Here is a 13,177-nt window from a genome sequence, read left to right as displayed (position 1 = left end):
TGAAGGGAAAAATCCCTCCCCAAGATCTCGATGGTGCAGCCTGTGTCATAATCCCTCCCTGTGCACCCCTGTTAATACATAAGAACTTTAGTGGATATTACTTTCAGAATCCACAAACCATACACACATATACCGTGCGTCCATTTCGATCTGCAGCCGAGAGATCGGGAGAAGCATGGCGGGCGGCGCTGACGGAGGTGCCGACATTTGCGGCCTGTAATGCCCGCATATTTTTATGGACATATGCAGACATTTATATAAATATTGCAAAACTAGCACTAACCTGTGTTATAAGAGTTGTTCAAAGTGATGTCCACCTACATTCACACATTCCTGGCATCGTTTGATGAAATTTTGATTCACACGCAAAAGTTCTTCTTCCGTAATTCTTCCTAGTTCTGCCCTTATATTGTCTTTTAGTTCGTCGATGCTATGAGGATTATTTCGGTAGACTCTATTTTTCAAGGTTCCCCACAAATAATAGTCACATACGGTAAGATCTGGCGAACGTGAAGGCCATAAACCTCTTGAAATTATTCTGTCATCAAACACCTACCTTATAGCGTCCAAAGAATCAGCGGCGGTATGGGCTGTGGCCGAATCTTGTTGAAAATACCCATATTGTCTCTCATTATCTGATAACAACTGAAAAAACGGCGCGAGTATTTGTGTGCGGTACCTCTCTGAATTTGTCTCTTCAAAAAATATAGGCCCTATTATTCTTTTGGCACTTACAGCTCACCACACACCAATTTTTGCATCGTGTAACGGAACTTCGTGTATTATTCGGGGATTTTCAGTGCTCCAGTATCTATTGTTCTGTGAACAAACATGACCACGCAAGTGCAACCATGCCTCATCCGAAAAAATTATTAACTGTGGATCAACAATACCATCTACAATATTCTGCAAAACCCAATTACAGAAATTTACTCTACTTACGTTGTCAGGGGGCCGTAATTCTTGCACTATAGAAACTCTGTACGGTTTTAATTTTAGTAGCTTAGTGGCTGTTTGTGCTGATGATTTTGACACGCCCATCTCCTGTGAAACACGGCGTAGAGGTTTGTTTGGAGAACGTTCTAACGCTGCACCAATTTCATCGAGTTTTGCTTCGGTTAGAATCCGTCGTTTTTGCTTAGGTGTTTTAAAATTTAACGATCCAGTTTCTCGTAATTTAAGGACAAGACGTCTAACCGTATCTCTATGTGGAGGTGAAACGCCTGGGAATTTCTGTACAAATTGCCTACACACGTCTCGACACGAGTCTGTTTTCACGTAAGTGTCATACATAAAAATTCTTTGTTCTAACGTGAACCTTGCGGCTGGCATTCCAATCGTCTGACTGACACAACACACATACACACTGCAATAACACAAACAAGTAACGGCAAGTAACCAAGAATAACACTCTTACGCACAGTACGAAATTAACACGCTCTTGGTTTACATCTGCCTGTCACTATATTCACAGCTCTGTAGTCGCGAAGGAACAAAAAACTTGAGCTAGGAGATTTCGGATTGCAAGGAAGCTCACGAACACCATTAGCTTTTAACGGTTCGTCTGCAGCGTAATCTTGATACAGTGTTGCACATTCGAAACCTCCAAACGATCCCCATCGACACAAAACTCTTTCAAGGATATAAACTTAAGCAGGACGTTACTGGTCAAAACTATGATTAAAATGTTTTACAGAGTATTATCTGTGGCTCTTAACATAATTTCTAAAGCGTATTTATTTGTGTATATAAGGGTGGAACTTGGAAGAATTACAGAAAAACTTTTGCGTGTTATAACACAGGTTAGTGCTCGTTTTGCAAGATGTCCACAAAAATAAGCGGGCATTACAGGCCTCAAATGTCGGCATCTCCGTCAGCGCCGCCCGCCACGTTTCTCCCGATCTCTCGGCTGCACTGTAGAATTGTTCTGTATCTGCTACATCATGTGTCTCATCGGGAAGTATTATGAATCAACCATAGTATTTTGAAAATTTTGGGGAGATCCGGATCTCATGGATACACCCTTGTGTGTGATCTGTAATGGGATTTACACAATGTTCCAGATTAAAACAGCTGTGGGGCTTGTCCAGCCTCTGATAAAGGTTACCTGGAGACAACTCTAGGGTAAAGTAGGCCCAAGCGTGGTGCTGACATCACCTCCAGTATGACCAAGATTGAGAGTGTATAAGGCAAGCCCCCCCCCCCCCCCCCGCTGTGTGTTCATGGTGCTGTGCAATACACAAAAGTCCTCGATTACAGGCTAGATACAAAATTATGGGCAATCTTACTGAGAAACTCATATGTCTATGCCAGCTGATTCTGAAAGAGTACTGCTTACTCTGTCCCATCTCGAGCAAGTCCATATTGCTGCTACCTCTTATGTTAATAAAGTGTGATCCCACCCCCTGCACTTTTGAAGGAATAGTAAATGTGGTCTGATTCCAAGTACACACAAAAAATTTGATAAATGATGATAATTACCTCCCCAACCTTGTATACTTTTTAATTATAATTTGCTTGCCTGTAATTGACATGAGTTTGTTTGGCAGTGCAGAAACAGTTCCTTGAATTATGTTTGTGATGACACAGTTTCAATCATTTGATCACACTATCATGTTTCACTCAACAAGCATGGGGCTTTTTTGTGTGATAAGATGGATAAATGTCTAAATTTATATTTCACGACCAATTTAATTTTATAGCTTGTAAAATTGTACTAAGAAGCAATGTTTTATAAAAAAAAAATCACCAATTTTACTTTTCTCGTACAGGTGTCACTTATTTCCAATGTTAATCTTCCAATAACAACATTTCTGTAAGTGAAAGACAGAATTACTGTATTATAGCTATTTCGCTGAAAACGCTTGTAGAAATGAACTTAACATTATTTATCACTGTTCAGTAATCTAATATCGCTGTCATACGAGCCAGTTAATTCTGTATCCCATTTATCTTTTAGGCTGTTTTTTTTTTTTTTAATATATAGGAGATTCATTGTAATAAATTGTTAACATTGCAAAGCAAACAACTCACAAGCCATATTTCCATTCACAAGGGAAGTTACTGTACAAACACTGCTGTGGGTTTGTAACTTGAGATACATTGTGGCAATCTGAACTCTCTAAGAAACATGAAACCACCAACCAATGTGCAGATAAGAGCAAAGGAATTTCAAAATGAGGGATTTTATGTCAGCAAGGGAAACATACTTATGTGTAAATTTTGTGATTGCCGTATAGAGTGGAAAAGAAAAGACACATGCAACAAACACTGTATTTCGGTGATGCATCGAACAAGAAGAGAAATTTGCCTAAGTGGACAGTCTAGTGAAAAAAGTCAGTGGCCCATTGAAAATATCTTTCTGAAGCAGGACCTAATAGAAGAAAAAGAAGACTTCAATACAGCATGTGAGCAGTGGTTACAAAAATTTGCTCAAGGTAATTGTTCACCACTTCTTGCTTTACATGGATGTACATTAGGGTGGGTTGGAAATTGAAAAACATGTGGAGTTAAATATTTGCATTATTCGATAGTTTTTCATAAAAAAAATTTGAATACCCTAAATTAATTATTCACAAGGTGCCATGCCATCCAAAATTTAAAGGTGATATTTTGACCTTTTGTACTTCATCCTTCATTTTTTTGTGATATTTTAGTGTTCATTGTACTGAAAAATGTATTTGAAGAAGTGGTAGGATTTGTCAATCACAGCCAAATCCACTTTTTGTGATAAAAATTTAAATTCCCACCTAACGAGATCAGAAATGTAAAACATCCTTCTGTGTGTAGTAGACGAGAAGATATTGAAATCTTCAATGTACGCATGAATGCGGATAGGACTCAAATCTTTACTTTACTTGTAAAACTGATTAAAACTAACAGAGCTGTATGTATTTAAGATAAAATTCAGTTTAGTAAGGCTTGTAGGATCATGTAACGAACTTTTTGTGCCTACAATTGTTTTGAATCCAACAAAAAAATATTTGATTCTATTTTCAAAGTGTTAGTAAAATTAGCACAAATATTCAGCATTAGTCAGCTTAAGCTAGAAATATTTTATAATCAATATATTTTTGTTTGCAGGGTTATAAGACCATAATGAAACTTTTTTCACTCTTTGTTTTTGATTTTAGCAACAAATTATGGTTCAATTGTACACCCTATTGTACATGTTCATGAAGTGTAGAATTTTGTCCCTCTTGTTTACAGTTGGGGAGACACTTTTTCCACGGCTCCAAATGCTGTGTTGCATATTTGCCATTTCTGTTCTCACTTTTTGTTATTAATTATATTTTATAATAAATTGCAATTGGAAGCAATTGAAGCTGTGTTATTCTGGATGTTAAAGCTGTTAACACATTTTTAAAAAAGTGCAAAGTGAATGAAATACAGCATGTTCCTAGCATTGAAGTTGGAAGCCGTATATTACTGATGGAGTCATGTTTGTTTGATTGTATCTCTTTGATATTCACATCCAGCAAAGTATTTGCTAAAATTGCCAGTGCCTTGTGTGGAGCCTGGAGATAGCCCTAGGGGGATGATATACATATGGCATCCCCCAAGGGCTAAGAATTTGCAACCAGGGTGATATCTCCTCCCTTCTTGTGAAACGAAAGAAAACACCTACCCACCCCACCACCTACCAAAATAAATCTCTACGAAGCGGAAATGAGATTGTGGATGCATTTGCTCGCCATTTCAAGTCAGTCTATAGTGATGACAAACCAAGCTACGAAACAACATTCCCCCTGGATAATGCTAACGAACTATTGGCCATGCTCCATATTGGTGAAATTTCCCTAAATGACGTGGAAGATGCAATAAAATCACTAAAACCGAAAAGATCTGTTGGTCCCGATATCCCCCCCCCCCGAACGTGATAAAGGAATGCTCAGAAAGCCTTAAGTACCCGCTACACATCTTATTCAACCTTTCACTCTCCACCTGTGTTTTCCTGGAAACATGGAAGCTTTCTGAGGTGTGTCCCGTACCAAAGACTCCGACAAAGCTGATAACAACAACTATAGGCCAGTCGCTCTTATTTCAACTCCTGCAAAACTCTTCGAAAAATCTTGTGTAAATACATTTCCAGGCACCTTCATCTGATACTGTCCACTCACCAGCATGGATTCATTCCTAAACGGTCCATTGTAACAAATTTATTGGAAATCTCAGACTTATAACCTTGATGCTGGACAGGAAAGGGCAAGTTGATGTAATTTATACAGATTTTTCAAAGGCGTTCGATCTTGTTGACCATGATACACATCTCCAAAAGTTTCACCATCTTAACCTCTCAACCCATGTTTTAAAACTTATCTCCTCCTACCTGAAAGACCGAAAACAGTATGTTAGATATAATAGCATGTCTACTGTATTTCAGACCTTCTCGGGTGTCCCGCAAGGATCAAACCTTAGACCACTGCTATTTCTTGTGATTGTTAACGATCTCCCAGAATGCATTCCAAGAAACTCTTGTATGCGGATGACCTGAAAATATTTAAGTCTATAACAAACGATAATGATACCTTGGAACTGCAAAAAGACATTGAAAATCTTGTAGAATGTTGCGCTAGAAACAAACTAAAACTCAATTTTAACAAATGCAAAATTATGACTTTCACTCGAAAGAAACAACCCTACACGAACACTTACACAATCAGTTGGCCACACACTAGACAGAGTTTCAAGTTATAAAGATCTTGGTGTTCAGTTTGAAGAAAATAACAGTTTCCAAAAACACATCGACCGCATTCTAGCAGAAGGGTACCGAAACCTTGGGTTTATAATGAGAATGGGAAATGACTTTAAGAAGTCGGATGCATTCCAAATGCTATACAATACCTACGTAAGGTCGAAATTGGAATACACGTCTATTGTCTGGTCCCCACAAAACCTAAATGAAACCAGCAGAATAGAGAATGTACAAAACAAGTTCCTTCGACTCCTAAGACTGAAAAGAGACGGTGTTTACCCAAAATATATTCCTTATCATATTGTAAAAACAATACTTCAATTTACAATCCCTAGGCGATAGAAGAAACATCAGTTACTATTCTTACATAAACTTTTAAACAACTCATTAGACTCCTCTCAGCTGCTCTCAAAATTCCTTTTTTATGTACCATATAAGACCACGGAAAGAGCTGTTTCAAGTACCGAGAGCTCAAACAAAGTCAGCCAATGTGGCACCTACTCGGAGAATGTGTAGTTTATATAACGAAATTGCAAAGACATATGACTTCCAACACCAGACTTAACTTTGTTTAGTAGTTCAGTCTCTTTATGTACAGGCATATAAGTCCATCCTATTTTTTCTTTTTGTGTTATTTACTAATTACTTTCATTACGTCTATATATCATATGCAAGATGAAGCTCATATGTTTTTCCTTGGGGATTTTCTTGGTTATCATGTGTAAGTTCTAACCTCACCTGTCAGGTTACGACTTTATACTTCTTTTTCATATCTAATCTTATATTAATTTTTATATTACTGTAACACACATTATCATAGTATTGTACCTTATGAATTCTGCTGATTGCATATTTTGTGTACCAAACAGTGTTATAATACAAGACACTGTAAGTGGGCATTTGCATGTAGTGTCATGTCTTTAAATAAATAAATTCACATCAATCTGCATAGGAAAAAGAGCCCTATATAAATATTTAAAAATGTTTAATAAATTAATTAATGTGGTAATATTGAACAAGAAAATACTCACACACTTTTTACCTGTCATAAGTCACACTATCTTATGTGGAATTTTACATGTAATTTATTGCCTAACTCAAATACATTTATGGTCTCCCCGATGGTAATGTCACCATGTAATGAAGGGACCCCTGTTTGATACCCAGTAGAGGCAGATTGCAGAGTAGTTTAGATCCCACTTTAAATTGTAGCTCCAGTCCCGATTAGGCTACCTGTACATAAAATGGACTCAAAACAACAAACAAATATATGTTTGTATGCATCCTACGTCTGACAGTCTTGCCTGGGAATTCATAAAAATATTTTCATCTCCATCATTGGGACCTAAAGTGGTAGAAAAACGCATAACCAGTGCTCAAAGTTAAGGGGGGGTATCCCCCAGCTAGCAAATTTTTTGCAAAACATATCCCAGTTGTCTCATTGCCAAAGTTATAGGATACGAGCATCCCCCAGCTGACATTTTACACTTCAGGGACTGGATGTAACATGTACTTAAGACAGCTTTGCAAAGCTAATATCCCCTCTGTCCCATAATTATAGTCCGGTGTGCCAAAATGGTAGTACAGGAATGACAGTCGAAGAGGCAGATGGAAAGCACAATTTGTACTGATCCTTGAGTTATAAAGTTGTATGACTCATTCCCGTGTTTCATGTTCTTCTTCTGTATGTCACAGTTTGAATATCTGGCAATTATTATGAGACAACAAACAAAGGTGTACCGGACAATGATTATGGGACAGAGGGAGCAGTAGTTTTACCAGACAAATTGACTGTTTTTAATAGTCATTTTCAATCTAAACTTCACAGACAAGCCATTGGTGTTTGGTAGTTGTCTGTTCATTTTCGAAAGAGTAATGTTTACAATCACACGCTCCAATAGTAGCATACTTTATTCTCAGACTGGCCAGGACAACCCCCCCCCCCCCATTTGGCCCAGTATTCTTAAAAAGTAGAACATCAAACGCAGGAGAAGGTGGCAAAATGAGGACTGACTACTAAAGAAAAGTGCACTTAACGCCCGCCCCCTTTCGAAAATATCGGGCACGCCACCGACATATATATAATTGGACCCACCCAAAAAACTGTGGTGACGTTTCTGTATGCTCATGGCAGCTACTCAATTCTATTAATGTGTGAAACTTAACGAGGGGAAAAGGAAATCTAGTACCGGACCGAATCCGTGGAAGACCGTGTATGTTGTTTATTCGTGTTGTCCCAATCGCAGATGGGCGGGCTCGTCAGTCGAGCCGACGGTTGAATTTTCCTGAGATCCACGCCAGAACGCTTGTGCGTCGGGGAAGCAGGCAGCATCAGCAGCTGTTCTCGAACAAAACCGGATCTCCGCAGCCCGACTCTGGGTCGGTTGCCAGGCAACGAACGCGAGGGAGGGAGGAGCCCGACGTCGGGCGAGCGAACGTGACGCGGGTTGGTCGGCCCGGCAGCCAATTATGCGGGCCAGAAATATCAGGCTTGGTTTTTCACGCCGCAGCTAAAATTGTCGTGTCGAGCTGCTTGGTGAATTACCTCTATATTCCTTGACTTCTTCGAGCGACGATGCCTAGGAAAAGTACAACAGGAGAATTGAAGCCGATGTTTGCGGACCAAGAGTGGCCCGGGAAATGCATCATCCAACAAATGGTAGCCAAAGGCCAGCTCTTTCGAAGCAAGGGGCGGAAATCGTCCTACAGACACAGCAGCGTGTGGGAGAGCTTCTCCTTGTTGGTCAGTGCCGAAGGCGAGTACAGTGGCTATGCACAATGCGATGTATGCGGCGCCGTTCTTCGGTACGACAGCCAACGCACGGGGACATCCTCGCTGGCCCGTCATCGGTGTACGGTGTCGCCTGTTCAGTGCCTGACGCCGCAGGCCGAAGTAGCAGGTGAGAATATTGATAAAATAAGTTACAACACGTTGCAAATAATTTTACTTCCATCAGCTATGTTTGATCTGGCAAATGTGCGATTTCAGTGTAACAGTTAATCTGCAAAATAATACTGGCGAAGTGGTGTCGGCATTTCCTGTTTATTACGAGAAATGCAAACTCGAATAGTACAATAATTGTGTTCGTCTTTTTCTATTTTTCATAAAATTAACCTACGTTCTATGCTATTTGGACAACTTTCGGAGAGAACTTGAATACCTTTGCCCACGATCTACTCTTTTTTCGAACTGTTTTTATAGGGGCTATCCACCGGAAGGACGTGCCTTTGTGCAGACAATAAAAGCAGTTTATTCCCTACATATTCTTTTTTTTATACTAAAAGTCCGAAATTGATTGAAATTAGCAGTTTTTATTCCAGAAATGCAAAATAAATCATCACCCGAGGGTGAAATTGTTTGTATAATTAACATTTTTTTTTAGTATCTGGTAATGTTGAATATTTTCCGCCCCTATAATCTCCCAATTTAGTCGTGAAATAACATTATTTTTCCAGTTTTCAACGTCAGGACTTTAAAAAATACCCCATCCTGTTTCCTTCCCAACCCAAAATTTTGCGTCCTGCACACATTGCACTTCATTAATGGTAGAAGGGAAGTCATTCAAATCTCGATTTTCTCTGTTTTGGTCATATGAGCAAAAATATTACTTTTCCTTTCAAAAGATGCTCGGTCATAGTCAGATAGGTTACACGTTACGTTCTTGAAGTACACACGAACTGTATTAAATTTTTGTGTAACCAGAGGAATTTTTTGTTGTGTAACCAGAAAATTAAGTGCAGGTACTATTATTAATTTTCGTCTTTTGCAATGGAAATCTCTTCAACAATGATAGAGAAGAGGTCCTAGGTTTGAACACCATGATCAGGTAATGGTGTGTCATTGTGTTTGTCCCTTTATTCATTTTTCCAGTTTATTATTCATCTTCATCGTCACGTTTAACACAAATAGCAGAAAATTGACTTAAAATAACAATGAGCGTTTTGTATGTGTTTCTTCGTTCAAACAGGAAAGAAACCAGCAAGTGTGCATTACCGCACCCCTCTGACTCGCCCTGACTGAAGAAGAAAAAAAGCTCCCTTTTCCGTTTTTTTTATATGTCCGTACATCTCGCACTTTTACACTTAAACATAAATGTATGCATCCAAAAATTTGCATGCTTATGCGATCTCGCTGTTTAGGAAAATTTACTTTATATTAAATATGTAGGCTACAAGTATCACCAAATGCAACGATGATCAGCAAATGGATCTTGTCCTGGCATAATGCCCTATTACTTCCTAGTTGCTCATCAAATTGATAAGCAAAAGCCTCTACTTTGCCCTGATATCTCTTATTCATCTCGTCGTCAAGTGCTTTTATATGATCCATCACATCCGATATACAAAACAAGAAAAAAAAGGCCGCAAGTACGCGCTTGAATTACCCGGCAGCCGTGAACCGGAAGTTGCTGTGCTACATTTCCACAATCGATTGTGCCGTTCGATATGTTTTTGTTTACTCGTGGATAGCCCCTATATTCAGTAAGAAGTGGAATGCACTTTGGGCCCCCTGTATATCTTCCGGACAGTTTGATCTATGCGCCTCCTCTTTTTCCAATGGTGTTCAATACAGTGGTTGTTAGGTTTGACAGGATTTAGAATGGCTTGTTTTGTTTTTCATTTTCCCAAGAGGTACATTGGCATTGCTTTGCGATCTAGTTGTGGAAAGTTCCTTCTTCCTCCCAGTATAACTTTTCCCCTCTTAACGCCACAAGAAATCGTGATAACTACATAATGGCTTTAGCCTTTAACCTCCGAGCATTTTCTGAAAACTAATTTATAAGAAAAGAAGTTTAGGTAGGAATGAATTTCCCATCATTTGCAGTGAACCTCAGGATAGTTATGAAATTATATTCTTGTAATGTCCTCCCTTCCTGTTTGTCTCTTAGTTATATAGTGAGATTGTAGATTTCCAGTTTTCACCCATTACACCGTTGAAGTAATTATTGAGGATACTTGGTTTCCTTTTTTAATTTATCCTTGCACACATGAGGTGGTTCATCTTGTTATTCGTTCTCATGTATATATTTCATTCTTCCCTTCCTTCTCATACACAAGAATTACACTTGAAGGAAATATATGAAAGATCATACAATTTTCTGTTCGATACGCGGTGGAGGTACATAGTGGATCGGATTCCACCTTAAACTGTAGGTCCAGTCCCGATTAGTCTGACTGTGCATAAAGTGGACTTGAAACAAACTCAATCATATAATGTTCTGTTGACCATTATGTAATGAGTGTACAAGTCTCACATTTTCATTCAGCTTTACTGCAATTCTTGATATTTATTTCGAATGAGAATGTCATTACTTTGTATGCAGTGTTAGTTTAGTGAGCATTAATATTCATTCTCTTGTACTGTTAATTTACCACTTTGACTTAACACTCGAAATAGGTTGTTAGAGAAAATACACATGCATTGTCCAAAGATTTCTTCAACTTGTTTAGACTCATATTCTTGATCAAAACTAGTAAATATTCAGAAAAATCCAGTATGGATGAATGATTTGTGCCTCAAGTAGTATTCGTGAAATAAAATTTTCATTTCCAGGGTGTTGTAGTTTTTACATTTTACCGATTAGATTATATTGTGCAGTTTAGTTAGAATGGACTTACAAGAAGATTATCGTGACTTTTATTCAGTGAAGAGGAGAAAGGCTAATTTTTCCAGAGAAGAGGTTGAAGTTTTGCTCTCCGGAGTTCGAAAGCATCGTACCATATTACTTGGTGAAGGTGTGCCGTGGTTTGAATGCAGAGCACGCCGACAAGAGATATGGCAAGAAATTGCTTCTCAGGTGTCTAATGTTTGGGGTGTGGAACGTACAGCTGATGAAATCAAGCAGAAGTGGGCGTTCATGAAGATGTCAGCGAGGAGAGCAGATGTTGATACAGGGGCTGATCCTGCTCTGAAAACTGTACTCTCAATACTAAAGGAGCAAGCTGATCAGGAGAAAGTGCATGAAGAAATAGTTGAAGACAGGGATAAGCAAAGGCCATATTGTGCTCCATTAACTCATGTAGGTGAGTAGATGCAGTGGGCATGTGTGTGTGTATCCCCTCCTAAAGAAATATGGTTAATTATACAAGTTGAATAAAGTGCGTTGAATGTAAAGTTTTAAAGCTTGACCATTATGTTATTTCAAAATTGACAAGTTTTCGGAAAACTATCCACAGAAGATAATAATTATGTATTACTGTAGCAGATTTTAAAATGCAAACTTGATCATTTAGATCTATTTAAATGGAGAATTACTTGAACAAATCCTACAAATTATCAGTGAAGCATCAACTGAAATACATACTAGTATATCAATCATTTTATTTTGTTTCACAAGTTGCTATGTTAATTTTGTACTGAACGTTTCATGTTTGCTTTTAAAGTTGTTGTTTTTTTAAGTAATAAACTCCACTTGCAGAATAAGATTTTTTTTATTGTTTGGAAAATTAATTTTTATTTCTCAAAAAAAAAATATTGCATTGCTGTACCAATATTGAAAGTTAGAGGTGCTAGCATGTGGATTTAAAAACAGGGAGGAGTGCTTTTCTTTCTTCATTATGAATGTATGTTTGCCAGCATAGATATAAGTTTGAATTATCTTTCATGTTTATTCGCTTTCTTCTGTTCAGTGTGAAGTTTCAAAAGTGAAATTAAATCCTCAACAAAGCAGCTAGGAAACATTTGTACCAGCATGAGTACGAATTAATTCAGTGCGCACACACACCCAGGTTATAAAATGTGAATGAATGCAAGTAGTGATTGGGTAATGTGTGCACATACATATTTGTAAGTAATTGTACAAAGGTAGTGATACTTGTTTGACCTTCAGGAAAAATGCATGGTATTTTATTTATTTACGAAGGGGGTCCAATGCAAATTTAGAAGAAAAAAAACTCTAACACATTCACCCAGTACATATAGTGCACAATTTATTGTGGTAGTTCTGGGATGGAACTTGATAAGCAGTGGACCTTTGCAGTCCTCCCCCAAAGTCAACTGTGTCATGTTTAATTTTCAACTTTTGCCTTGTGCAGAAGAGGATTCTTAAGCTTATGCTTATTGTACTGCATGGAATCCTGTTTCATTTTAGGGTGATAATAATACCCAAGTCTCATCTGTTACTAGGGTAGGCAGATTTTTTTCTCACTAATTTCAAATTTTTAAAGCCCTTGTTACAACAGTCTTGCTTTTGAAGTGGTGTGAGAACTCCCATTGTGCAGACATTCCTCATCAAGTCGACACATGCAGAAATTGAATAATTCATGACTTCACATAAACGTGGTACATGACATACTGCTGTTTGGCCGTCCCTGGAACTATTTGCGAGAAATGTGTGGACATGACATTTATACCGATTCTTATGATATAGAGCCTGATTTCTAAGCACTATAATATGCACAAAAATAATAATGGGGATTCAAATTCTCTTGTATCCATAATTTAATATATACATGACATTAACAGCCGTAATTTTATTTTGT

At 38.1% G+C, this 13,177-nt stretch overlaps 1 protein-coding gene across 9 annotated transcripts in view; it reads left to right on the top strand.

Annotated features, from left to right (window-relative positions):
- Positions 1-13,177, top strand: part of LOC145986795 (uncharacterized) — a 117,882-nt gene that overhangs the window by 86,443 nt on the left and 18,262 nt on the right. The window contains exon 1 of one of the 9 annotated variants that reach the window (XM_083121230.1): positions 2,961-3,437. The exons of 6 other annotated variants lie outside the window; for them this stretch is intronic. In XM_083121230.1, coding sequence (XP_082977356.1) covers positions 3,131-3,437 — 307 coding nt within the window. In that variant the 5' untranslated portion in view covers positions 2,961-3,130. Of the gene's footprint in view, positions 1-2,960; positions 3,438-8,238; positions 8,596-11,072; positions 11,720-13,177 lie in introns of those variants that run through there. 2 more of the 9 variants (XM_083121229.1, XM_083121228.1) reach the window with 2 other exon arrangements.

The sequence above is a fragment of the Lepisma saccharinum genome, chromosome 4, assembly GCF_977018435.1.
Source record: "Lepisma saccharinum chromosome 4, izLepSacc3.1, whole genome shotgun sequence".
NCBI classification, from domain to species: Eukaryota; Metazoa; Arthropoda; class Insecta; order Zygentoma; family Lepismatidae; genus Lepisma; species Lepisma saccharinum.
The sequence above is the reverse complement of the archived record's forward strand: the minus strand, read 5'-3'. Positions and strand labels throughout refer to the sequence as shown.